The sequence below is a fragment of the Schistocerca cancellata genome, chromosome 6 (assembly GCF_023864275.1).
Source record: "Schistocerca cancellata isolate TAMUIC-IGC-003103 chromosome 6, iqSchCanc2.1, whole genome shotgun sequence".
In the NCBI taxonomy this organism is placed as follows: domain Eukaryota; kingdom Metazoa; phylum Arthropoda; class Insecta; order Orthoptera; family Acrididae; genus Schistocerca; species Schistocerca cancellata.
The window spans coordinates 112495483-112519223 of record NC_064631.1 but is presented as its reverse complement, the minus strand read 5'-3'; the positions used below and the strand labels follow the sequence as shown (position 1 = coordinate 112519223).

The following is a 23741-nucleotide window of genomic DNA, read 5'->3' as shown; positions in this document are numbered from 1 at the left end:
TCGACGGCAAAAACAGATGCCAGACTGAGGTTCATTGGAAGAATCCTAAGGAAATGCAGTCCGAAAACAAAGGAAGTAGGTTACAGTACACTTGTTCGTCCACTGCTTGAATACTGCTCACCGATGTGGGACCCGTACCAGATAGTGTTGACAGGAGAGATAGAGAAGATCCAATGGAGAGCAGCACGCTTCGTTACAGGATCATTTAGTAATCGCGAAAGCGTTACGGAGATGATAGATAAACTCCAGTGAAAGACTCTGCAAGAGAGACGATCAGTAGCTCGGTACGGGCTTTTGTTGAAGTTTCGAGAACAAACCTTCGCCGAGTAGTCAAGCAGTATATTGCTCCCTACTATGTATCTCGCGAAGAGGCCATGAGGATAAAATGAGAGAAATTAGAGACGCATACCGACAATCTTTCTTTCCACGAAGAATACGAGACTGGAATAGAAGGGAGAACCGATAGAGGTACTCAAGGTACCCTCCACCACACACCGTCAGGTGGCTTGCGGAGTATGGATGTAGATGTAGATGTAGATACTGGCCCTGAAATGGGAATATTCCACAATGTCCCACAAGCAGCCGAAACTGGCCGAGGAAAAAAAAATTGTTGCGCTGCTTATTGAATGCCCCTCATAAAATATTTTGAAGATAATAACACAAAGACTCGTAGTGATTGTAGAACGTATCTTATAGGAAGAGCAAGCTGAGTTCAGCTCAGACAACACATTTGCAGTAAGACAAATAATTGAAAAACATACAGACTGTATTAGAGGAATACATTAGGTGTTTATTGACTACTTAAAACTCTTTGACACTGTAGATAGCAGAATGCTGTGGGAAAAGGTCATTAATACCACGCCACTTACTAAGAGTAATCCAACAAAGGTACAAAAATTCCAAAATTGCCACTGCAAAAATGTTAAAATAATAAGAAATCTGGGGTTACGATACCGATGCAGTTTCTTTCCGATATTTTCACATATCGATGTTGATGATACGTAGAGACAATGACTGAAAGAAACACAGTTTTGCACCCGTAACGTTAACGAACGAAATTCGCTAATGCCAGTATTTTTTCGGATTGACCAACCTCTTGTAGCTGACGGTGAGGAGGATGGAGGATGTGCGGTGGGCAAACTGTTTGAAGGATTACAGAACATTTTTCTTCACTTCAAAATCTATACAAAAAGAAGAATTCATGGTATCTGAAGGTCAATCGGGAAAAAATGGAAGAATCAATAACATTAATGGTATTGGGATCACATACAAACACTGAGCAAAAAGGTGAGGACGTAGTATCCGGTCGACGACACTTTCAAATAGCGCGCCGCCAGTTACGCAGCCGCGTTTCCTACAGCCGTCACCGCGACACGAGGGAGCTGCCACGAACGATTACTGTGCTGGAGGAAACTGGCACCATGAATCCTGCAGGGCTGTCCATAAATCCGTAAGAGTACGAGGGGGTGCAGATCTCTCGTGAACAGGACGTTGTAAGAAATCCCAGATATGCTCAATAATGTTCCATTAAGTTTCAGGTGTGCAGCAGCAAGAAATCTCCTTCTTCAGTCGCGCGCTACAACAGTAGAAAGGGACGAAGCGAGCACTGGAGCGGCAGTCTTGCGGCTCACTCTGCAGATGGCTGAACGTTATACAGCCGAAATACACTCCTGGAAATGGAAAAAAGAACACATTGACACCGGTGTGTCAGACCCACCATACTTGCTCCGGACACTGCGAGAGGGCTGTACAAACAATGATCACACGCACGGCACAGCGGACACACCAGGAACCGCGGTGTTGGCCGTCGAATGGCGCTAGCTGCGCAGCATTTGTGCACCGCCGCCGTCAGTGTCAGCCAGTTTGCCGTGGCATACGGAGCTCCATCGCAGTCTTTAACACTGGTAGCATGCCGCGACAGCGTGGACGTGAACCGTATGTGCAGTTGACGGACTTTGAGCGAGGGCGTATAGTGGGCATGCGGGAGGCCGGGTGGACGTACCGCCGAATTGCTCAACACGTGGGGCGTGAGGTCTCCACACTACATCGATGTTGTCGCCAGTGGTCGGCGGAAGGTGCACGTGCCCGTCGACCTGGGACCGGACCGCAGCGACGCACGGATGCACGCCAAGACCGTAGGATCCTACGCAGTGCCGTAGGGGACCGCACCGCCACTTCCCAGCAAATTAGGGACACTGTTGCTCCTGGGGTATCGGCGAGGACCATTCGCAACCGTCTCCATGAAGCTGGACTACGGTCCCGCACACCGTTAGGCCGTCTTTCGCTCACGCCCCAACATCATGCAGCTCGCCTCCAGTGGTGTCGCGACAGGCGTGAATGGAGGGACGAATGGAGACGTGTCGTCTTCAGCGATGAGAGTCGCTTCTGCCTTGGTGCCAATGATGGTCGTATGCGTGTTTGGCGCCGTGCAGGTGAGCGCCACAATCAGGACTGCATACGACCGAGGCACACAGGGCCAACACCCGGCATCATGGTGTGGGGAGCGATCTCCTACACTGGCCGTACACCACTGGTGATCGTCGAGGAGACACTGAATAGTGCACGGTACATCCAAACCGTCATCGAACCCATCGTTCTACCATTCCTAGACCGGCAAGGGAACTTGCTGTTCCAACAGGACAATGCACGTCCGCATGTATCCCGTGCCACCCAACGTGCTCTAGAAGGTGTAAGTCAACTACCCTGGCCAGCAAGATCTCCGGATCTGTCCCCCATTGCGCATGTTTGGGACTGGATGAAGCGTCGTCTCACGCGGTCTGCACGTCCAGCACGAACGCTGGTCCAACTGAGGCGCCAGGTGGAAATGGCATGGCAAGCCGTTCCACAGGACTACATCCAGCATCTCTACGATCGTCTCCATGGGAGAATAGCAGCCTGTATTGCTGCGAAAGGTGGATATACACTGTACTAGTGCCGACATTGTGCATGCTCTGTTGCCTGTGTCTATGTGCCTGTGGTCCTGTCAGTGTGATCATGTGATGTATCTGACCCCAGGAATGTGTCAATAAAGTTTCCCCTTCCTGGGACAATGAATTCACGGTGTTCTTATTTCAATTTCCAGGAGTGTATTAGAAGAAGAAGGAGATTTCTTGCGGCTGCACACCCGAAACTTAATGGAACAGTCTTTGCGCCGCCAAAGCCTGAAGATGCTCAATAATGTTCAGGTCTTGGGCAGTTTGGTGGCCAGTGGAAATGTTTAAACTCAGTGTTCCTGGAGCCACTCTGTAGCAATTCTGGACGTGTGGGATGTCCTGCTGGAATTGCCGAACTCCGTCGGAACGCACGATGGACATGAATGGATGCAGTTGATCAGACAGGATGCTTACGTACGTGTCACCCGTCAGAATTTCATCTAGACGTATCACTCAAACTGCACACACACCACGCCATTACAGAGCCTCCACCCGCTTGAACAGGTGAGGTCTTCGGCTTCGAAAGCCCATATCGATCATGTTTCGTTGAATAGTTCGCACGCTCACGTTGATGGCCCAGCACTGAAATCAGTAGAAATTTGAGGAAGCGTTGCAGTTTTATCACGTTGAACGATTCTCTTCAGTCGTCGTTGGTCCCGTTCTTGCAGCATCTTTTTCCAGGCGCAGCGATGTTGGAGATTTGAAGTTTTAGAGGATTCCTGATATTCAAAGTTGACTCGTGGAATGGTCGTATGGGAAAATCCCCACTTCATCGCTACCTCGGATACGCTGTGTCCCATCGCTCGTGCGCCCACTATAACACCAGGTTCCAAGCACACTTAAATCTAGATCACCTGCCACTGTAGCAGCAGTAAATGTAACAACTGCACCAAACACTTGTTGTCTTATATAGGCGTTGTCGACCGCAGCGGCATAATCTTCGTGTTTATATATCTCTGTATTTGAATACGCATGCCTATACAGCAACTGACGTCGCAACTATAGAAACAAGGCTATGTATTAATTTTACTGCCGCGTGGGGTAGCCACGCGGTCTCAGGCGCCTTGCCACGGTTCGCACGGCTACCCCCGTCGGAGGTTCGAGTCCTCTCTCGGGCATGGGTGTGCCTGTTGTCCTCAGCGTAAGTTCGTTTAAGTTGGATTAAGTAGTGTGTCAGCACAGGGACCTATGACGTCAGCAGTTCGGTCCCATAGGAACGAACCACAAAATATTAATTTTACTATTTGATACTAGATGTAGAATAAATTAGTATCTGATTGCTTTGTTCATGAATGGCATCTGTTCCTCACTCCTGTATCCAGTAAAGAACCGCACAGCGTGCAAAAGAAGTTACAGCAGAGGAGACAAATCCTAATGAAGTTCTACAAAACAGTGGCAATATCACCACAATTTAGGTGCTGAGACTTGGACAACAACAGCTGAAAATGAAGGAATAATATAAGATGTGGAAGTTTTAAGAAGCGCTGGCGCGTACAGACCACAGGCGTCCCCTTTCCCCACTCCTGAATCTGGTGGACACGCTTTTTGTTCATTACAGAGTTATCTACAATTAAGAGAATGATTGTCTATGACGCGACTAAACCGCAGAGTAGCACTGCCCGGCACGATGGAAAATACTGTTAGATTAACAGTGACTACCTGTATTGGCATTATTTTGGCTTCCACACCGTTCACGAGAAATAACTGCTATTTCCTCGGCGCGGTGGCAATTTCGGTGCTTTTCTGCTATCAAGATGGATGCGAGCCTTTACAAAACAGTGCGTAAATAGCGTTACCAACCCAACACCCTGAAGTTTGTATTCCAGTACAACAAAAGGATGGTAGCAATATACGTAACTCCAGTCAGTCACCATCTTCCTCGAGAACGGCGGAATCTCAATAGCAGTGGGTACCTTTCGTCTGTGGACAAAGAAGACACTCGATGACTTGTAATTTCTACATTCAGTTGTACGCGGCAGAGCTGTTGCCCTACGTTCCGAAGAACACAGCCGTCTGTATTTAATCTATGAGTCCATATGCTTCAGTTGAAAAAGATGATCATATTTCATGCGCTAGAATAGATGGAGAAAGTACGATACTTTAAGATCGGAAAGCTCTCAAGGAACTGGAAATTACTCAACCGTACAGGGTGTAATACAGCGCCACATGCACTCATATAGAGTTACGAATTCAGCAGTCCAGTATGGCTGCACAATAAGGCGATGAACAGGAGAGACGAGAACTGTCTTGGCGGAGCCCCAGGCTGTCAGAAGCCGATTCCATCGGCCTATTTGAGGGTGGTTTTCGTAGATTTCTGAAGTTCATCTATTGTGTTATGGGCCTTAGGCTATATGTTATGTAATCCAGTGAAAAATGTTTTTCAAAACATATTTTATTCAATTCTAGTTATGGCAGTCAACATAAAAAAATTGGAAAGCATGAAATACTAAATAAATCGATTAACATGAACAGACTTGTCTCCTAAGCAAAGAAGGTGTCGTAGAGGACATCAAATCTAACAAACCATTTTTCAAAGTTTACGGCCTACTTCTCCAGTGTATTAATGTTGGTTTTGTTTGCTTTCTCGTTCTGACTTAATCTCTGTTTCATATTTTTTACGTTCCTCTCTTAACGCATTGTAGGAGCTATAAATATTTTTTTAATATTTTCTAGCTTTATTTCTTATCTAGTTGGATTCGCTCGATACTTTAGTCATATGAGAATGAAATTTTAGATAGTTGAATCAAAAACAAGGCCTGCACGTTTAGAACATAAAATGATACGTTTTGCATATACGATTGATATGCTTACTATTTAGATGTCAACGTAAACTATCTTAAAATACTAATTGGGTGCCGGTCCGTGTGGCCGCGCGGTTCTAGACGCTACAGTCTGGAGCCGCGCAACTGCTACGGTCGCAGGTTCGAATCCTGCCTCGGGCATGGATGTGTGTGATGTCCTTAGGTTAGTTAGGTTTAAGTAGTTCTAAGTTCTAGGGGACTGATGACCTCAGAAGTTAAGTCCCATAGTGCTCAGAGCCATTTGAACCATTTTTTTTTTTTAACTAATTGGGTAACTGTGTTAGGTACACTAAGGTTTATACATTTCTTGCCAAATTTAGTTCCTGGGCACGACACGTCTTCATACTCACCGAATCAGTTATATAAAAATCACAGTTTTAGTATTCTGCCGCCTCTTGGAAAACTTTTTGCGGACGCCCATACCACAGAACCATCCGATATGAGCATCCAATAGAACAATGAAAGAAGAACTAGGACTTAAAAACACAAATGAACACATCACGGAGTGTAGGAATAAATGAAGATATTATGTCACAACACTGAATAAAAAGACAATGCCTAAATAACAATAAATTATCGATCACTCACGTCAATGTTGTCACAAACTGGACTAATCAATTTATCTTTGACTGGTATTAAACGCGATATCCATTCTGAAATTAATGACATCGTCTTGGACTTTGCGAATACTTAATCTCGGAAAGTATTCTTCTAAATATTTTTCGTTATTTTTAAAAGTGAATGGATAATTAAATACTCGTTTTGAATTTAAGAACCGCCTTAATTAAATGTTTTACTTTGTATGTATGATAATAAATGAAACCTCTGCAACGTGTATTTTTGTGTAAATCTTGAAACAAAATTAATATCCAAAAAACATTTCAGTACTGCGGCTGGATTCGCTAGTCAGCCTGGGGCGCCAAGTAGTGCTCATATGTTGCGACGGATAGGTTTTGTCTGTCTATGCGTATTCCATTACTAAGGTCCAGTTGTACAATCTCCGGTTAACAACCTGTTAAGCTCTATTCTGGGAATAGCGTGAGAAACGCGCTGTGCGAATCCGGAATTACGCCTAACCGAAGAATAGCTCGAGATAACTTAACCGGCGATTTCTGGCCGGATAGCGATCTTAACTGTGGAATAACTACACAAGATGGTAGGGACAGAGAAAGATGTAGCCAGCAATTACGATATTTTGGCTGAACTGTTCATCAGAATGAGGAAAAAAAGAAAGAGTGACAACGTCGATTCCGCATTTATATCCATATTTTGCTTATCAAAGGAAGCCGTACTTCGTTTTGTACGTGAGAAAGTGGAGCATATGACGGGCAGGTGAGATTTTTCCCTCTGATTTCTTAAATAATAAAATGGTTCAAATGGCTCTGAGCACTATGCCATCAGTCGCCTAGAACTTAGAACTAATTAAACCTAACTAACCTAAGGACATCACACACATCCATGCCCGAGGCAGGATTCGAACCTGCGACCGTAGCGGTCGCTCGGTTCCAGACTGTAGCGCCCAGAACCGCACGGCCACTCCGGCCGGCTCTTAAATAATACTGTTTATTTGTAGTAATATGCATTCGATTTCAGTACTTCGTCAATTTCGTCGTGTTATTTATGTAAATCATACATATTAAAATAACGACTCGTAAAAAAATATCTTGTTTAACTGCTGTGTGTTACGAATGCTGCAGTAGCGAAAAGACTATTTCGTTTTATATAGCAGATAGTGCCATAATAGACTTAACCAAATCGAAAAATCACACCATTTATGTGTACAATTTGTATTAACAGCATTTTCTGTTTTTGGCGAAACATCGATTTTTTGTGTAGCAAAACGTTTGGACAAAACAGTAGTGTCCCAATCTCATCAATGGCAGAAAATATTGTTCCACTTTGTATTCTATTGTATTCTATTTTGTAAAGACCACAGCAGTGCCAAAATAAATTTCCCCCTTTTATTGAAAATGTTAGGATTACAGGCACATTAATGCCTTGGAGCAAGAAAATTGTCTACCACCTACCATTATTAGCTGAAGCCAGTGAACTGTTTGTTCTTACTCAGGCTAAATTTAACACAGTAAGATTAAGAAGAAAGTAAGAGTTTTTTTCTTTAAAAAAGTGATGCTTCTCCAGCTATAGAATGTAACTGTTGTTTCTTTGTTATCAGTATTATCCTCATAAGCCCACCCACATTTACCATAAAATAATAGTTGTTTTTGTATGCTATAAGAACATAAGAGGGATCTAGTTACATGCATAGTTGTAGCATGTGAGAAGGGTGCCTGGAATGCTATGTTTTTAAATTTCCATTAATATCAAGTGTTTTTCAGTGTTCTCTTTTATGTCAGACTGTAGCTAGTTGAAGGTAACTTAAAGTGAAATATCTTATATTGTACCAGAGTGAAGCACCATTTTTCTGAAATTGATGGCTTATTGTAATTGTTTAATATAACAAAAAATTTGATAGCACACTAATTTCGCTAGTTCACTCAACCAAATCTATAGCAAAAAATATTGTTCACTCTTATAACGCATTGGGACAATAAGTTTCCATCTTTTAGTGAATGCTTCAGAGCAACAAGATACTCCACCACCTAGAATTATTCCCATAAGCATGAAAGTTATTTGTGTTTACTAAAGCTAAATTTAACACACTGAAATTAATATGAAAGTATTTTTTAAAAATAAAGCTATAGCAGATAGCTGTTGTATTTCTGTAATTAGTATCATCCACATAACCACATACATATTTATCATAAAGTAATTACTCCTGTGTGACACGAAAATAGGTACTTTTCATTCAGTTAACAGGAATCTTTAGTTATTGGATCTACATAACCATAACAGTGGAAGGAGTCGCTGCAAATTATGTCTTTAAATTTTTCTTGAATTGACTCATGTCACTCTTTCCTTTCTTTCAGAAATGACTCTGCTCTACCAATGAACCAGCGGCTACAGACACTCACATATTTTGCCGCTGGTGATTTCTTTCTGTCCGTTGGAGAATTTATTCGTACTGACAAGGGGAGAGCTGGCATGATTATTAAAAGGATGTGTATGACACTGGACAACATGCACAAGAGATAGGTTTTTAATTATTTCAGTTGAAAAGGAAAGAAAATAAAATAAACAAATGTATCTTTTTTTCTTTTGTTACTGCCTTTATCCCGCATTGTGCGCAGGGTCGGCAGGGTTAATTGTAAGGGGTGGCCGGATGCCGTTCCTGCTGTGGTGTCACCGCCAGACACCACACTCGCTAGGTGGTAGCCTTTAAATCGGCTGCGGTCCGTTAGTATACGTCGGACCCGCATGTCGCCACTATCAGTGATTGCAGACCGAGCGCCGCCAGACGGCAGGTCTAGAGAGACTCCCTAGCACTCGCCCCATTTGTACAGCCGACTTTGCTAGCGATGGTTCACTGTCTACATACGCTCTCATTTGCAGAGACGACAGTTTAGCACAGCCTTCAGCTACGTCATTTGCTACGACCTACCAAGGCGCCATATTCAGTTACTATTGGTATTGATATTGTGAATCATGTACCGTCAGGAGCGACGTTCATCATTAATGGATTAAAATTAAGTATGAAACTAATTACAACCGCTTTCTGAATTCTCATTCCTTGTCATGTTCCAGACCTCACGTCAGTATAGTTCTTCCCTCTTCACGCCAGCCTGCGTGAGCTAAAACTCGTGCATTTCGGCCTCCTTTAGTAACACGGTGTTGGCTCTTCTGCCAACACAACACCTGCCGCCACCCCATACCGCCCCTGGACGGAAGTAGTGTACCCCAGCTGTCTGCGTCTAGTGTAAATCGTGGAATAGTGTGAATGTGTTTCAGATGTCTGCGAGTCGTGTAACTGAGGCGGGACGTGGGGACCAGCCAGGTATTCACCTAGTAGGATGTGGAAAACCGCCTAAAAACCACATCCAGGCTGGCCGGCACACCAGTCGTCGTCTTAATCCACCGGGCGGATTCGACCCAGGGCTGGCGCGCCTACCCAAGGCCAGGAAGCAGCGCGTTAGCGCTCTCAGCTACCCTGGCGGCTAAAATAACAAATGTATATGGATTAATATAATTTTATTCTGAAATTATTTGATTAATTTTTATTTTCTGATCCTAATTTTGAGCTTTATAATCCTTTTTTAACCAATACAGTTCTTTCTCCCTTCTCTGGTTCTTGTCAAGATACTTTTGAAGCAGCACCATCTGCAATTTTGCTAATTATTTTTCATTTGAGAACAGGTATTTTTATTCTGAAAACAAAACTGACAGTTCTAAGCTGAGATGACAAGAAAAGAACGAAGAACACAGTGAAGGTGCCAGGCCTCTGGTTACTTCAACTTCCCCCCCCCCCCCCCCCCAATATTACATACAGGTGCCAGAGATCATTGCACAACCCAAAATTATGTATGAAACAGTTTCTCAACCATTTGTGGTGAGATACAATAACAGCAGCCTCCAGTTTGGTACGCGCCATAGGTGTATTTCCACCCCAAGATTATAGAAAATTTAATGGATGCTTTTTGTAAACCGTGGCATCTTATTCTTTAAATATGCCCTCAATATAATTAATAATCATCAAACCACAGAAACATGATTTGCATAAGGCCAAGAAGTGCAAAATTAGATGGACAAATAGTGTTCAATAATTTAGGAAGGGTATTTTCTGTATAACACCCATTGCCGTTGTAATGAATGAATCATTCTAAAACGTAAATACAGAAACAAGCTAGCCAGAAACATCGTTCACAATTTTCAGTCAAATCAATCTCCATGATGTCTATGTTGTCACAGTTTGTTAAAGAGACTATAAATTTCACAAAGCACACCGCATTTGACAGTTGTTCCTGTTTATGTGCCTACTCATAATTCAATTCACCATCTACCCTACAAATAAATTTGATGGAATACTATCGTACAGAAATGTTGCATCTGAATCGAACTGACTGTGGCGTCTTTCTGTGACAAACTTTATCAAATCGTGTACTTTTGGAATTACATTACACATATGGGGGCCACCAATCTACAGCCTCTGCTACCTTTTCTGTGCTTAATATTTACATGTTTCTGTCTTTAAATAATAATAATAATAATAATAATAATAATAATAATAATAATTGCACGTCTATTGTAGATGCTCTGTCGATCTGTTTGAAGTTGTTTGTGAATGGAAACTGTAGCATATTTTTTCGTATACTTTATTCGGAAATGTAGAAAGATTTCTTACTGATCAAATAACAAATACCTGATCATTTAACTAAATTCAAGACAGGAAGTTATACATATATGTACCCTACCAAATTAGTTAAATGTTTTGCACTAATATTTACATTGAATGAGACTGCAACAGTTTTCGTGTTTTCTACTATACTCTTGAACTCATTCACAGTATCTACCAGCCTCAAGGTACCCTCATGTGAAATGTTTTGCGATCACTAATGTTTGACACACTCTTTCTGTAGACGACGTCCGCCTCCGCAGCGTAGCGGTAGCGTCAGCGCCTACCATGCAGGGGGCGCGGGTTCGATTCCCGGCAGGGGACTGGGTGTTGTGTGTCCTTCATCATCACTGACTCGCAAGTCACCGATGTGGCATCACCAAAAAGAACTTGCAATACGGTGGCCAAACTTCCCCGAATGAGGCCTCCCAGCCATACGATCATTTTTTTTCTGCAGACGACGAATATGTAAATGTGAAATGACGTAAGCGAAAATACCCAGAGTGCTCTTGAGTTCTTGCCAACTCAACTCGACATGAATGCTACTCCGGGAATAATTAAAAGAGGAATAAAATGGTGACGTACAACGCGCACTCCAACTTCACCAGTGGTTAGTGTGGTGTCACCGCCAGACACCACACTTGCTAGGTGGTAACCTTTAAATCGGCCGCGGTCCATTAGTATACGTCGGACCCGCGTGTCGCCACTATCAGTGATTGCAGACCGAGCGCCGCCACACGGCAGGTCTAGTTTAGAGAGACTCCCTAGCACTCACCCCAGTTGTACAACCGACTTTGCTAGCGATGGTTCACTGACAAAATACGCTCTGACAAAATACTTAGTCTTCAGCTACGTCATTTTGCTACGACCTAGCAAGGCGCCATTACCAGTTACTATTGATATTATGAGTAATGTACCGTCTAGAGCGACGTTCACCAGTTATGGATTAAAGTTAAGTATCCCACCAGCTACGTCCGTTTTTCTAAATTCTAATTTCCCTGACCTGTTCCAGACCTCACGCCAGCCTGCGTGAGCTAAAACGCGTGCCTTTCGGCTTCCTCTAGTAACCCGGTGTTGGCTCTCCTGTCAACCCACAACAGTTAGCCTATTCCTCCGTTAGCTAGCCCTAGATTTATCCCGAGATTGCACAACTGGCTCTAAAAGCGTTTTTGGTACCGGGGCAAGAAACAGAAGACTTACTTCCAATATAATGTGCGACTAAACTAGGACAATGTAGACAGGTTTGCCATCACCCGCCGAATAGCGAGGTACTGAAATATCTGAATTCAGAATGCAGACATATTTTGAGGATGAATGTAACACAAAAGTAACAAAACATATCATATCAACTTATGCAGAAAATGGGAGAGTGAAAGGAGGAAAAATAATCACTGCACACCCAAGAAGGAGTAGAAAATTAATGACAGTTCGACAGTATAAACGTAGTACGAAAAACAAAGCGTGAATGAAAGTCGGCATGCCTCGCAAGAAAGTAAATTTTGCGGTCAAACCCATAACAAGGGCAGCAAACAAATCTTCAAGGATATCTAATCTCAGCGACTTTATTCCATAAACATTGGCGTTTAATCGCAACGCGTTGGTCCACCTCTCGCCCTTATGCAAGCACTTATTGGGCTCTGCACTGATTGATATGGTCGTTGAATGTTCGAGGTATATCGGCCAAATTATGTCCTGCTGGCGGATTAGATCCTCAAAAACCCCAACATGAGTGGAGGGCCTTGCCAATAATGTGCCAAACGTTCTCAATTCAGGAGGGATCCAAATTTAGGAGGGATCCGGCGACATTGCTGCCCAAGGTAGGGTTTCGCAAGCACGAAGACAAACAGCAGAATTCTCGCTGGGTGTGGGTGGGCAATATCTTGCTGAAATGTAAGCCCAGAATGGCTTGCCATGAATGGCTACGAAACGAGGCGTAGAATATCGTCGACGTACTGCTGTGCTGCGAGGGTGCCGAAAATGACAACCAAAGAGGTTATGTTATGGAAAGAAATGTCATCCCGGGCTCCATTCTCGATTGTCGGGTCGTGTGGTGGGCGACAGTTAGGTTGGTATCCCACAGCTGAACGAGTTGTCTTCAGACTCGTCTTCAACCTGGAATCTCACTGGCCAGAGTAGAACAGTTTTCTGCGATGAGTCCCGCTTCGATCTGAGGCCCGATGACAAGTGAAGACGTATTTGGGGACTCCCTCGACAGCAGTGGGATTTCAGCCTGACTGGCGCCCACCATACGGCTTTCATAGCAGGAGCTCTCTGCTTGTCATGCGCGGTATCTTTCAAGCACAAGGGTAGGTCGACGCTATTCTACGCTACTGGCCATTAAAATTGCTACACCAAGAAGAAATAGATATGGTAAACGGGTATTCATTGGACAAATATATTATACTAGAACTGACAGGTGATTACATTTTCACGCAATTTGGGTGCATAGAGCCTGAGAAATCAGTACCCAGAACAAACACCTCTGGCCGTAATAACGGTCTTGATACGCCTGGGCATTGAGTCAAACAGAGCTTGAATGGCGTGTACAGGTACAGCTGCCCATACACCTTCAACACGATACCAAAGTTCATCAAGAGTAGTGACTGGCGTTTTGTGACGAGTCAGTTGCTCGGCCACCATTGACCACACGTTTTTAGTTGGTGAGAGATCTGGAGAATGTGCTGACCAGGGCAGCAGTCGAACAGTCTGTATCCAAAAAGGCCCGTGCAGGACCTACAACATGCGGTCGTGCATTATCCTGCTGAAATGTAGGGTTTCGCACGGAACGAATGAAGGGTAGAGCCACGGGTCGTAACACCTCTGAAATGTAACTTCCACTGTTCAAAGTGCCATCACTGCGAGCAAGAGGTGACCGAGACGTGTAGCCATCACGCCGGGTGATACGCCAGTATGGCGATGAGGAATACATGCTTTCAATGTGCGTTCACCGCGATGTCGCCAAACACAGATGCGACCATCATGATGCTGTAAACAGAACCTGGGTTCATCCGAAAAAATGACTTTTTGCCATTCGTGCACCCAGGTTCGTTGTGTACACCATCGCAGGCGCTCTTGTCTGTGATGCAGCGTCAAGGGTAACCGCAGCCATGGTCTCCGAGCTGATAGTCCATGCTGCTGCAAACGTCGTCGAACTGTTCGTGCAGATGGTTGTTGTCTTGCAAACGTCCCCATCTGTTGACTTAGGGATCGAGACGTTGCTGCACGATCCGTTACAACCATGCGGATAAGATGCCTTTCATCTCGACTGCTAGTGATACGAGGCCGTTGGGATCTAGCACGGCGTTCCGTATTACCCTCCTGAACCCACCATGTTCTGCTAACAGTCATTGGATCTCGACCAACGCGAGCAGCAATGTCGCGATACGATCAACCGCAATCGCGATAAGCTACAATCCTACCTTTATCAAAGTCCGAAACGTGATGGTACGCATTTCTCCTCCTTACACGAGGCATCACAACAACGTTTCACCAGGCAACGCCGGTCAATTGCTGTTTGTGTATGAGAAATCGGTTGGAAACTTTCCTCATGTCAGGACGTTGTAGGTGTCGCCACCGGCGCCAACCTTGTGTAAATGCTCTGAAAAGCTAATCATTTGCATATCACAGCATCTTCTTTCTGTCGCTTAAATTTCGCGTCCGTCGCGTCCCTTAAACACATGAGCCAGTTTTTCTGAAATTATAATGATCAGCTTTTCTGCACGTGTACATCATATCCACCGATTTCCGTCTGATTCGGATAACTCATTTGTGATGTGTCATTTTTTTTAAAGAGTGTATACCTATAACCAGTCACTTTTATAGTTATTCACATTCTCTCTCTATCCCTCCCTCTCTCTCTCTGTCTCTTTGACACACACACACACACACACACACACACACACATATATATATATATATATATATATATATATATATATATAGTGACAAAACAACATAAAGAAAAATCAATAACAATACTATTAAACATTGATAAAACTTATATAATATTCACCTTTGTTGACAGCACGATTATGTTATATGTTTATTGGGACTCGTACCATCTTTTGTTTAGCTATACAGTTTAAACAGCGACAAAGCTTTGAAAGACGACAAAGTTATACACAAAAGACTGTTATATTTTTGTTCATAGGTTTAATTTACATCGAGATTATTTTAATATTTTGTACTTCACACATGCCTAGTTTCGACCCATTGGTTATTTTCAGATCTCTCAAAGTTTTACAATATTTATTGTTACAGTATGAGATAAGAACAAAATTCAAACAGGGAGAGCATAGAAATTTTTTTTAAAATAGTGAAAAAAGGTCATCCGTTTTGGGAAATTATTTGTTTAAAAGTAAGAAAGAAGACAGATAAGAGAAACGTTTGACACTCCTTTGAATGATGTTTGAAATCATTTACAGCGAACGACGTGCCGATTGAGAATTTAAAGTTAAATCTTTAATTTAGAAAATTAAAGAGTAGGCCTAATAGAGGATATTTGTCCGCTGGTCTATACAATTCACGAGACAAATATCCTTTAGTTTTCTAAATGAAACACTGAACTTTAAATTCTCAATCGGCACCTCACTTGCTGTGCATGATTTCGAACATCATTCAAAGACGCGTCAGATGTTCCTCTAATCTATTTTATATTTTACTTTTAGACAAATTACTGCACAAAACACTTCATTGTTCTTTTTTCACCTATTTATTTTTAATTTTTGTTTATAAAGCATATAATATGTTTCTTACTCTCTTCACTCTCAAGCAATTATTTTTTTTTCCAAAACTAGACCGCACATTGGTCAATTTGATACTCCATTTTCCCATTTCCAACTCATCGTTTGGCTGTGAAAATTTGAATAAAAATTCATTGTGCAATTTCTAGGGAGTGCTACTCTCCCTCCGCTCTAACATCTGGTTAATAATGGTGGGTAGCATAATCGCAAGATGTCCAACATCGAGTACAATGTATATCACCGCATTATCATACTTAGGTTACAGGTGAATACAGTCAAGAGCTAAGGCTGTGTTCACAACACCCTGTTTTAAAGCGCGCCTCCCAGAGCCGATGGGCGGCGCTAGTGTTGTGTGTTAACTGTAATTTATCCATTAATAGCTTTGTGACGTAATAATAATAAATTTATTACATGTTGTTAGGATGGATGCACCAGCTATGATTTATCTCACCCTGTTAAAAACCAAATAGGTAACAGTGCAAACTCAGTTGAGGGATACAGTAAAAAAAAGTTATTTAGTATATTAGTATTATGTATTGCGCTCATCCCAGGAAAATGAAAACCGGTTGGCTCAAATGGCTCTGAGCACTATGGGACTTAACTGCTGAGGTCATTAGTCCCCTAGAACTTAGAACTAGTTAAACCTAACTAACCTAAGGACATCACAAACAGCCATGCCCGAGGCAGGATTCGAACCTGCGACCGTAGCGGTCTTGCGGTTCCAGACTGCAGCGCCTGTAACCGCACGGCCACTTCGGCCGGCTGAAAACCGGTCGGGGTGTTTAAAAAGTTTGCAAAAAACAGGGCGAAAGTAGTAAAAGACTAATAAAATCTCAATTAAGAGGTCAGTGTATTTAACAGCCTAGCAACAACACCCAGTAAGAAAATATTTTGTTGTAATCAAATCGTAACTTTAAATAATGCACTAGAATATTATTTTATCTACTGCCAGATATTATCACACGTTGCTCAAAAGTGTCGTATGTACAAATCGTCTGATGGAAGACTGGTCACAGTTATTAGCGCATTTCAGTTGGTGTTCACTGCAGTGAAGATTCGAGCCGAAAAACACTGCTCCCATGTAAATAAAAGATAAAGACGGGTGTACTATTAGACGCATACAACGAGGTGAGAAAAATCGTGGGACAGCGATATGCACATATACATACGGCCGTAGTATGGCGTACACAAGTCATAAAAGGCCAGTGCATTGGTGGAGCTGTAATTTGTGCTCAGGTGATTCACGTGGAAATGTTTCCAACGTGATTCACGGTGGGAATCAAGAGACTTTCAACGCGGAATGCTAGTTGGAGCTAGACGCATGGCATATTCCATTTCGGAAATCGTTACGGAACAATATTCCGAGATCCTCAGCGTCAAGAGTGTACCGAGAGTAGCCAATATCAGGCATTATCTCTCACCACGGGCTATGCAGTAGCCGACGACCATAACGACAGGCGGCAGCGGCATTTGCGAAGAGTTGTCGGTGCTAGCAGACAAGCAACAATGCACGAAATAACCACAGAAATCAATGTGGGACGTGCGACGAGCGTATCTGTTGGGACAGTGCCGCGAAACTGGGCGATAATGGGCTATGGCAGCAGACGACCTACTCGAGTGGCTTTGCTAAGAGCAGGGCATCGCCTGCAGCGCCTCTCCTGAACTCGCGACCATACCGGTTGGACCCTAGACGACTGGACAACCGTGGTCTGGTCAGATGAGTCCCGATTTCAGTTGGTAAGAGCTGATGGTAGGCTTCGAATGTGGCGCAGAACCGACGAAGCCTTGGACCCATGTTGTCAACAAGACATTTTTCAAGCTGGTGGTGGTCTATAATGTTGTGGGCTATGTTTACATATAATGGAATAGGACCTCCGGCCAACTGAACCGGTCACTGACTGGAAATGCCTACGTTCCGAGACTTGGAGACTATCTGCATCCATTCAGGGACTTCATGTTCCCGAACGTTCACGATTGGTTTGAAGAACATTCTGGCAGTTCGAGCGAATCATTTGGCCACTCAGATTGCCTGACATCAATCCCATTGAACATCTACAAGGGTCACTCGAAAAGAGATGCACACTATTTTTTTAAATCCATCTTTTATTCTACATGTTTGAAACTTTTACAGTGTGTAGATACATCCTTTAGGAACAATGTTTTCATTTCTCCACATAATTTCCATCCCTCTCAACTGCCTAACGCCATCTTGGAACTAGCGGCTGTATACCCGCACGGTAAAATTCTGGACCAACCTGTTGGAGCCACACTGTTTGGCAGCGGGCACAAGGGAGTCATCATCTTCAAACCTTGTTCCACGAAGAGAGTATTTCAGTTTCCCAAAGAGGCGATAGTCACATGGAGTCAGGTCAGGACTGTGTTTCAGTGTTGTCCATCCGAGTTTTGCGATCGCTTCCGTGGTTTTATGACTGACATGTGGCCGTTCATTGCCGCGCAACAGTAAAACATCCTGCTTTTGCCGATGTGGTCGAACACGACTCAGTCGAGCTTGAAGTTTCTTCAGTGTCGTCACGTACGCATCAGAATTTATAGTGGTTCCACTTGGCATGATGTCCACAAGCAAGAGTCCTCCGGAATCGAGAAACACCATAGCCATAATTTTTCCAGCAGAAGGGGTGGTTCTGAATTTTTTTTTATTGGGTGAGTTTGTATGAAGCCAATCCACTGATTGTCTCTAACGTCTCTGGTGAAAAATGATGGAGCCATGTTTCATCACCTGTCACAATTCTTCCAAGAAATTCATCTCCACCATTCTCGTACTGTTCCAAAAGTTTGCTGCATACCGTTTTTCTTGTTTCTTTGTGAGCAAGTGTCAACATCCTGGGAACCCACCTGGCACGAATATTTTTTAACGCCAACACTTTCAGTATTCTGCAAACATTTCCTTCCCCTATCCCAACGTAGCGTGACAATTCGTTCACTCTGATACGTCTGCCAGCAGTCACCGATTCGTTAACTCTCTGCACATTGTCTGGATTGTATGCAGTACAAGGCCTGCCGCTGCGAGGACAATCCTCAATATTGCCGTGCCCACTGTCATCACGTAACCTACTTGCCCACCGACTAAATGTACTGCCATCGACAGCAGCATTTCCATACACCTTTTTCAACCACTTGTGGATGTTTCCCACTGTCTCATTTCCACGGCACAGGACTTCTATGACAGCACGTTGCTTCTGACGAACGTCAAGTGTAGCAGCCACCTTGAAGACATGCTGTGACAGCACCACTCGCGGGAACAGGTTGAACTAAGTTTGAAAACAAGCGGGAAGGATGTATCTACACACTGTGAAACTTTCATACATGCAGAATGAAAACTGTATTTTTACAAAAATAGTGTGCACTTCTTTTGGAGTGACCCTCGTATGAGACATAATCGAAAAGTCAGTTCGTGCACAAAATCCTGCACAGGCAACACTTTCGCAACTGTAGACAGCTATAGAGGGAGCATGGCTCAATATTTCTGCAGGGGACTTCTAACCACTTGTCGAGTCTATGGCACGTCGAGTTCCTGCTCTATGCCTGGCAAAAGGAGATGTGACACGATATTAGGACATATCCCACGACTTTTGCCACCTCAGTGTACATATTATGTTACGATAAAGCAATAAGCGGAGTATACAGGGTGATTCAAAAAGAATACCACAACTTTAAAAATGTGTATTTAATGAAAGAAACATAATATAACCTTCTGTTATACATCATTACAAAGAGTATTTAAAAAGGTTTTTTTTTCACTCAAAAACAAGTTCAGAGATGTTCAATATGGCCCCCTCCAGACACTCGAGCAATATCAACCCGATACTCCAACTCGTTCCACACTCTCTGTAGCATATCAGGCGTAACAGTTTGGATAGTTGCTGTTATTTCTCGTTTCAAATCCTCAATGGTGGCTGGGAGAGGTGGCCGAAACACCATATCCTTAACATACCCCCATAAGAAAAAATCGCAGGGGGTAAGATCAGGGCTTCTTGGAGGCCAGTGATGAAGTGCTCTGTCACGGGCTGCCTGGCGGCCGATCCATCGCCTCGGGTAGTTGACTGTTTATACCAACGTTTAATACACCACCTATCAGGAGGTTTAACACCATACGTCGTTCGAAATTCACGCTGAACAACTGTCGTCGATTCACTTCTGCCGTACTCAATAACACAAAAAGCTTTCTGTTGAGCGGTCGCCATCTTAGCATCAACTGACGCTGACGCCTAGTCAACAGCGCCTCAAGCGAACAAATGTACAACTAAATGAAACTTTATAGCTCCCTTAATTCGCCGACAGATAGTGCTTAGCTCTGCCTTTTGTCGTTGCAGAGTTTTAAATTCCTAAAGTTGTGGTATTCTTTTTGAATCACCCTGTATTATGAATGCGCTGATGTTTAGTAACGATGTTAACTGGCTGAGGTTGGTAAAAGCATGGCGCTGGGAACGGCTCTAGTAAGCTGCAGGCGGTTGCATTAAAAAGCTGGCAACGGTGATGATGAGACTTGCCTCTTTTGGTACAAGTACCCTGCTCTTCATGGAACTCACATCCATTGCCACCACCTCACTGTCGTTCTTGTAGATTATTTCCGTCCCTGTAACATACAACGATTCATTTGCTGAGAGCAAGAATTCAACACTCGTGCTTCTTACTCCTAAACGAAAGAGATACCTTTCACAATGAGAAATAAATCTTTTCTGTTCGCCACTGTGAGTGTCACAACAGTTTTAAATTTCCTTCACTCATCGTAGTACTCTCTAAGGGTTCCAGGCCGCAGTTTAGAAAAATCAGAGACTCTATATTTACATCTTCGTCTACACCTTTCGATGTGTGGCAGAGGGTACTTTGCGTGTTACTGTCACTTCGGTCCTTTCCTGTTCCAGTCGTGAATAGTTCAGGGGAACGACGATTGCTGGTAAGCCCGCTAATGTACGAGCTACGTCTGGAGCGGTCTGGCTAAGTTTAGGGGTGAGTGCACTCCCTACGCGCCATGCACGTTTCGTGAAGGATCAGAATTTTATCCAGCGAGATAAGGGGAAGTAAGGGGAAGAACTGACATACTTTAAATGATGGTGGGATGCTGCTCTGTCAGCTCTGTGGCGGTCACAGGTTAACAAAACAGTCGTCAAATACGGAAGAAAGACTACGTTTATGTTAACGGTAACGGTCTCATTCCCAAAAAAAATTTTCTTATCGTGGTACTTATTAACTTCTTTGAAGACCATGTACCACATACTCACACCACTACATATAATACAAGGGACGTTCAGTAATTAATGCAAAACATTTTTTCTCGCCCAATTCTGGTTGACAAAGTGCGGAATTTGTTGTGGACCATCGTGGAATATCGCCTACAGTTTGATGGAGTTCTGAAAGTTGACGGCACTATACGTAGTCTTCAAAATGGCGTCTGCAATGGAGATGCTTTCCAAGCAGAGAGCTGTCATTTAGCTTCTTTTAGCGTAAAATCAGGGCATCGCAGATAATCGTAAGCGCTTGCAGAATGTCTACGGAGACATGGCAGTGAACAAAAGCACAGTGAGTCGTTGGGCGAGGTATCTGTCATTATCGCAACAAGATTGTGCAAACCTGTCCTCTCTCTCTCTCTCTCTCTCTCTCTCTCTCTCTCTCTGACACGCTGCCACACAACACTCACTAGACATTGGTGTGTTCTAGCCAAGGCCTATTGTTAAGGCAAGAAACAAACAATAATATACTCTTCCAGTTGCACAAAACCACATAAACTACAAAATTGGTCGAAATCCTGCATATACAAGGTGTTCCAGGAGTAACAGTCAATATTCATGGTTGCGTGTTGATGTGAAGACTTGCCTATGCAAAAGCGAATGAGTGTGGCAGACGTAAGTAGACAGTTCACTGAAGGACATGTTGTCGTAGCTCATAAGATGGAAGGGAACTCACCACTTATCCACTCGAAGTCAAACTCCTCTGGCGAGAATTCTCCGGAGGTAATATCGTCTAGGTCAAAGGGCTTTCGTTTGACCGTGGCAGCCAGCGCCGTCTGCAACAGCACCACGCAAGCAGCCTACAGACGAAAAAAAGAAAAGGAAATCAGCTATACGTTACTAACACTCGTTAGGAACGTTATGAACACTCGCCCACATCATGTGTCTCCTGCATTATCGGGACAACCTCTGAGTCATCAGCAACGAAATGTAAGCACACAAATAAACTCTAATGGTGAACTGAAATATTGAGGAAGTAATGATGTAAATGAATGATATAGCATAATCAGATCGCTCAAGTGCTGTGCTACTGCTAGGTACTATATACCATCTTTACTAATCCAACTTGTCACCAGGCGACTGGTTAGCACACTGCGTAAGGTAACGGGGGGGGGGGGGGGGGGGGCGTAATATGGGCATACAGCAGTTTTGCTGGCAGTGGAAATATCAGCTATGGAAAAATGGATGGGATGTGAAAAGCACAAAGACAAGTGAATATATTTATTGACTCATCTTTCCCTGATAAAGAGAAGGCAGCATTCAGCAGTTTCAGATGGTTTAAATTACTTGGTTACATCATTGCATATAATTACTGTGCATGACTTTGCACTTACGTAAATAATGTAGGGTGTGCTTGTAATGAGTCCTTGAATTTGCTGGATACCTAATCATTGAAATAGAAGTCATGCGAAAACGAGCTCTTCCAAGTAGATCGTAATTTAAATTTAAAGCATAGCAGCAGAATTAATACGTTGGGCTGTTCTACTTCAATCAAAACGTTTCATAGTAAAATATGTTTAGAACAACTGCAAAGTAAGTCATTATTTTATTATGAAGACACCATTCAGTTTCGATCTTTGAAGTGCCAGACACATATTTGTATGTCTCATATTTCGTGCAAAATCTGATAGCATGTCATTAAATGGAGAGGGTGAAACTGTGCCAAAACATGAAGTTACTCCTAATTATGTAAATCTGATAGCATGTCATACATAAGTTCTGATCTTAATTTTCCGTTCTTAAGTATGAAATTATGTATTAAATGCAGAGTGAAAATTGTGTAATGCAAAATGGACGTGAAAATACTTGTGTTTTGATAAGCGTTCATATTTCTGTTGCATAGTGTTTTGTTCTTTTAATTACGACGAATTGTAAAATTATCTGGTGAAAAATGTGTGTAAAATTATATAACGTATTTAGGTTTAAGTATTTAAATCTTATAAAAATTGTAAACGAAATGTGGCCATGTTTAGAAATTATTTTGATTAGTATAGTGTCACGTGACGCGACTCAGGACTGGGGATATGAACGGGAAAATGTGGTTTTTGGTCATCGTCCGTTGTAGTGGTAAGTTTGGAGCGGCAACGTGCCTCGAGTGTAAGCATGGACGCGTGTGTATGCGAATAAACCGTGAAGGAACAACGCGAAAGTGTGTAGGTGCGAGACAATATACCATGCACCGATTATCATTTATCCAGATCGGATTTATTTGTTAACTTTAGAAGTGTCTTTTTTTTTAAATAAATAAGTTTCAATCTGAACTTGTATAGCGTACCTCATTTTGCGCAGGTTTGTGGTATACACAATTGTGTATTCAATTCACTGCTGTTCAAAGGCTAGCCAATATATGACTTAGTATTAGGGGCGCAAATGCAACCGTTCGCTACCAACCCCCTTTGCAGATGAGCCACGTGTAAATTTGGTAGTGAGCAAGCCCGAGTACAGCTGCAATTGGGGGCTCGTCCAGGATAGGACTTTTTTCTCTATTCTATAATATTTCAGAATCGGATGTCCATCTGATGTTTAGGCTTTTGCACAGTTAGTGTGGGGGCTCTGAGCGAAGTCAGTGCATTAGCAGTAGCAGCGTGTTTGTGCTGGACAAGATATGCGCTGCTCCTTGGTGACGCCAATATAAGGCCACCACGACTGTGATGCAGTCAATTACACAGCCTGGTGAGTCGACCATGCGCTACCACAGGCGCCGAAGATGCGTAATCTTCCGTGCTGCGTCCACGTCTTGCCGTGGGTAAAACCGTCGTCCGTGCCGTGTCTATGTGTTGCTGCGGTTAAAG

The 23741-nt window shown here is 43.2% G+C and overlaps 1 protein-coding gene across 1 annotated transcript in view; it reads right to left on the bottom strand.

Annotated features, from left to right (window-relative positions):
• Positions 1-23741, bottom strand: part of LOC126191246 (venom dipeptidyl peptidase 4-like) — a 475023-nt gene that overhangs the window by 216321 nt on the left and 234961 nt on the right. The window contains exons 2-3 of the mRNA XM_049932056.1: positions 21626-21749; positions 20212-20297 (exon numbers count right to left, since the gene is read on the bottom strand). Coding sequence (XP_049788013.1) covers positions 20212-20297; positions 21626-21749 — 210 coding nt within the window. The remainder of the gene's footprint in view (positions 1-20211; positions 20298-21625; positions 21750-23741) is intronic.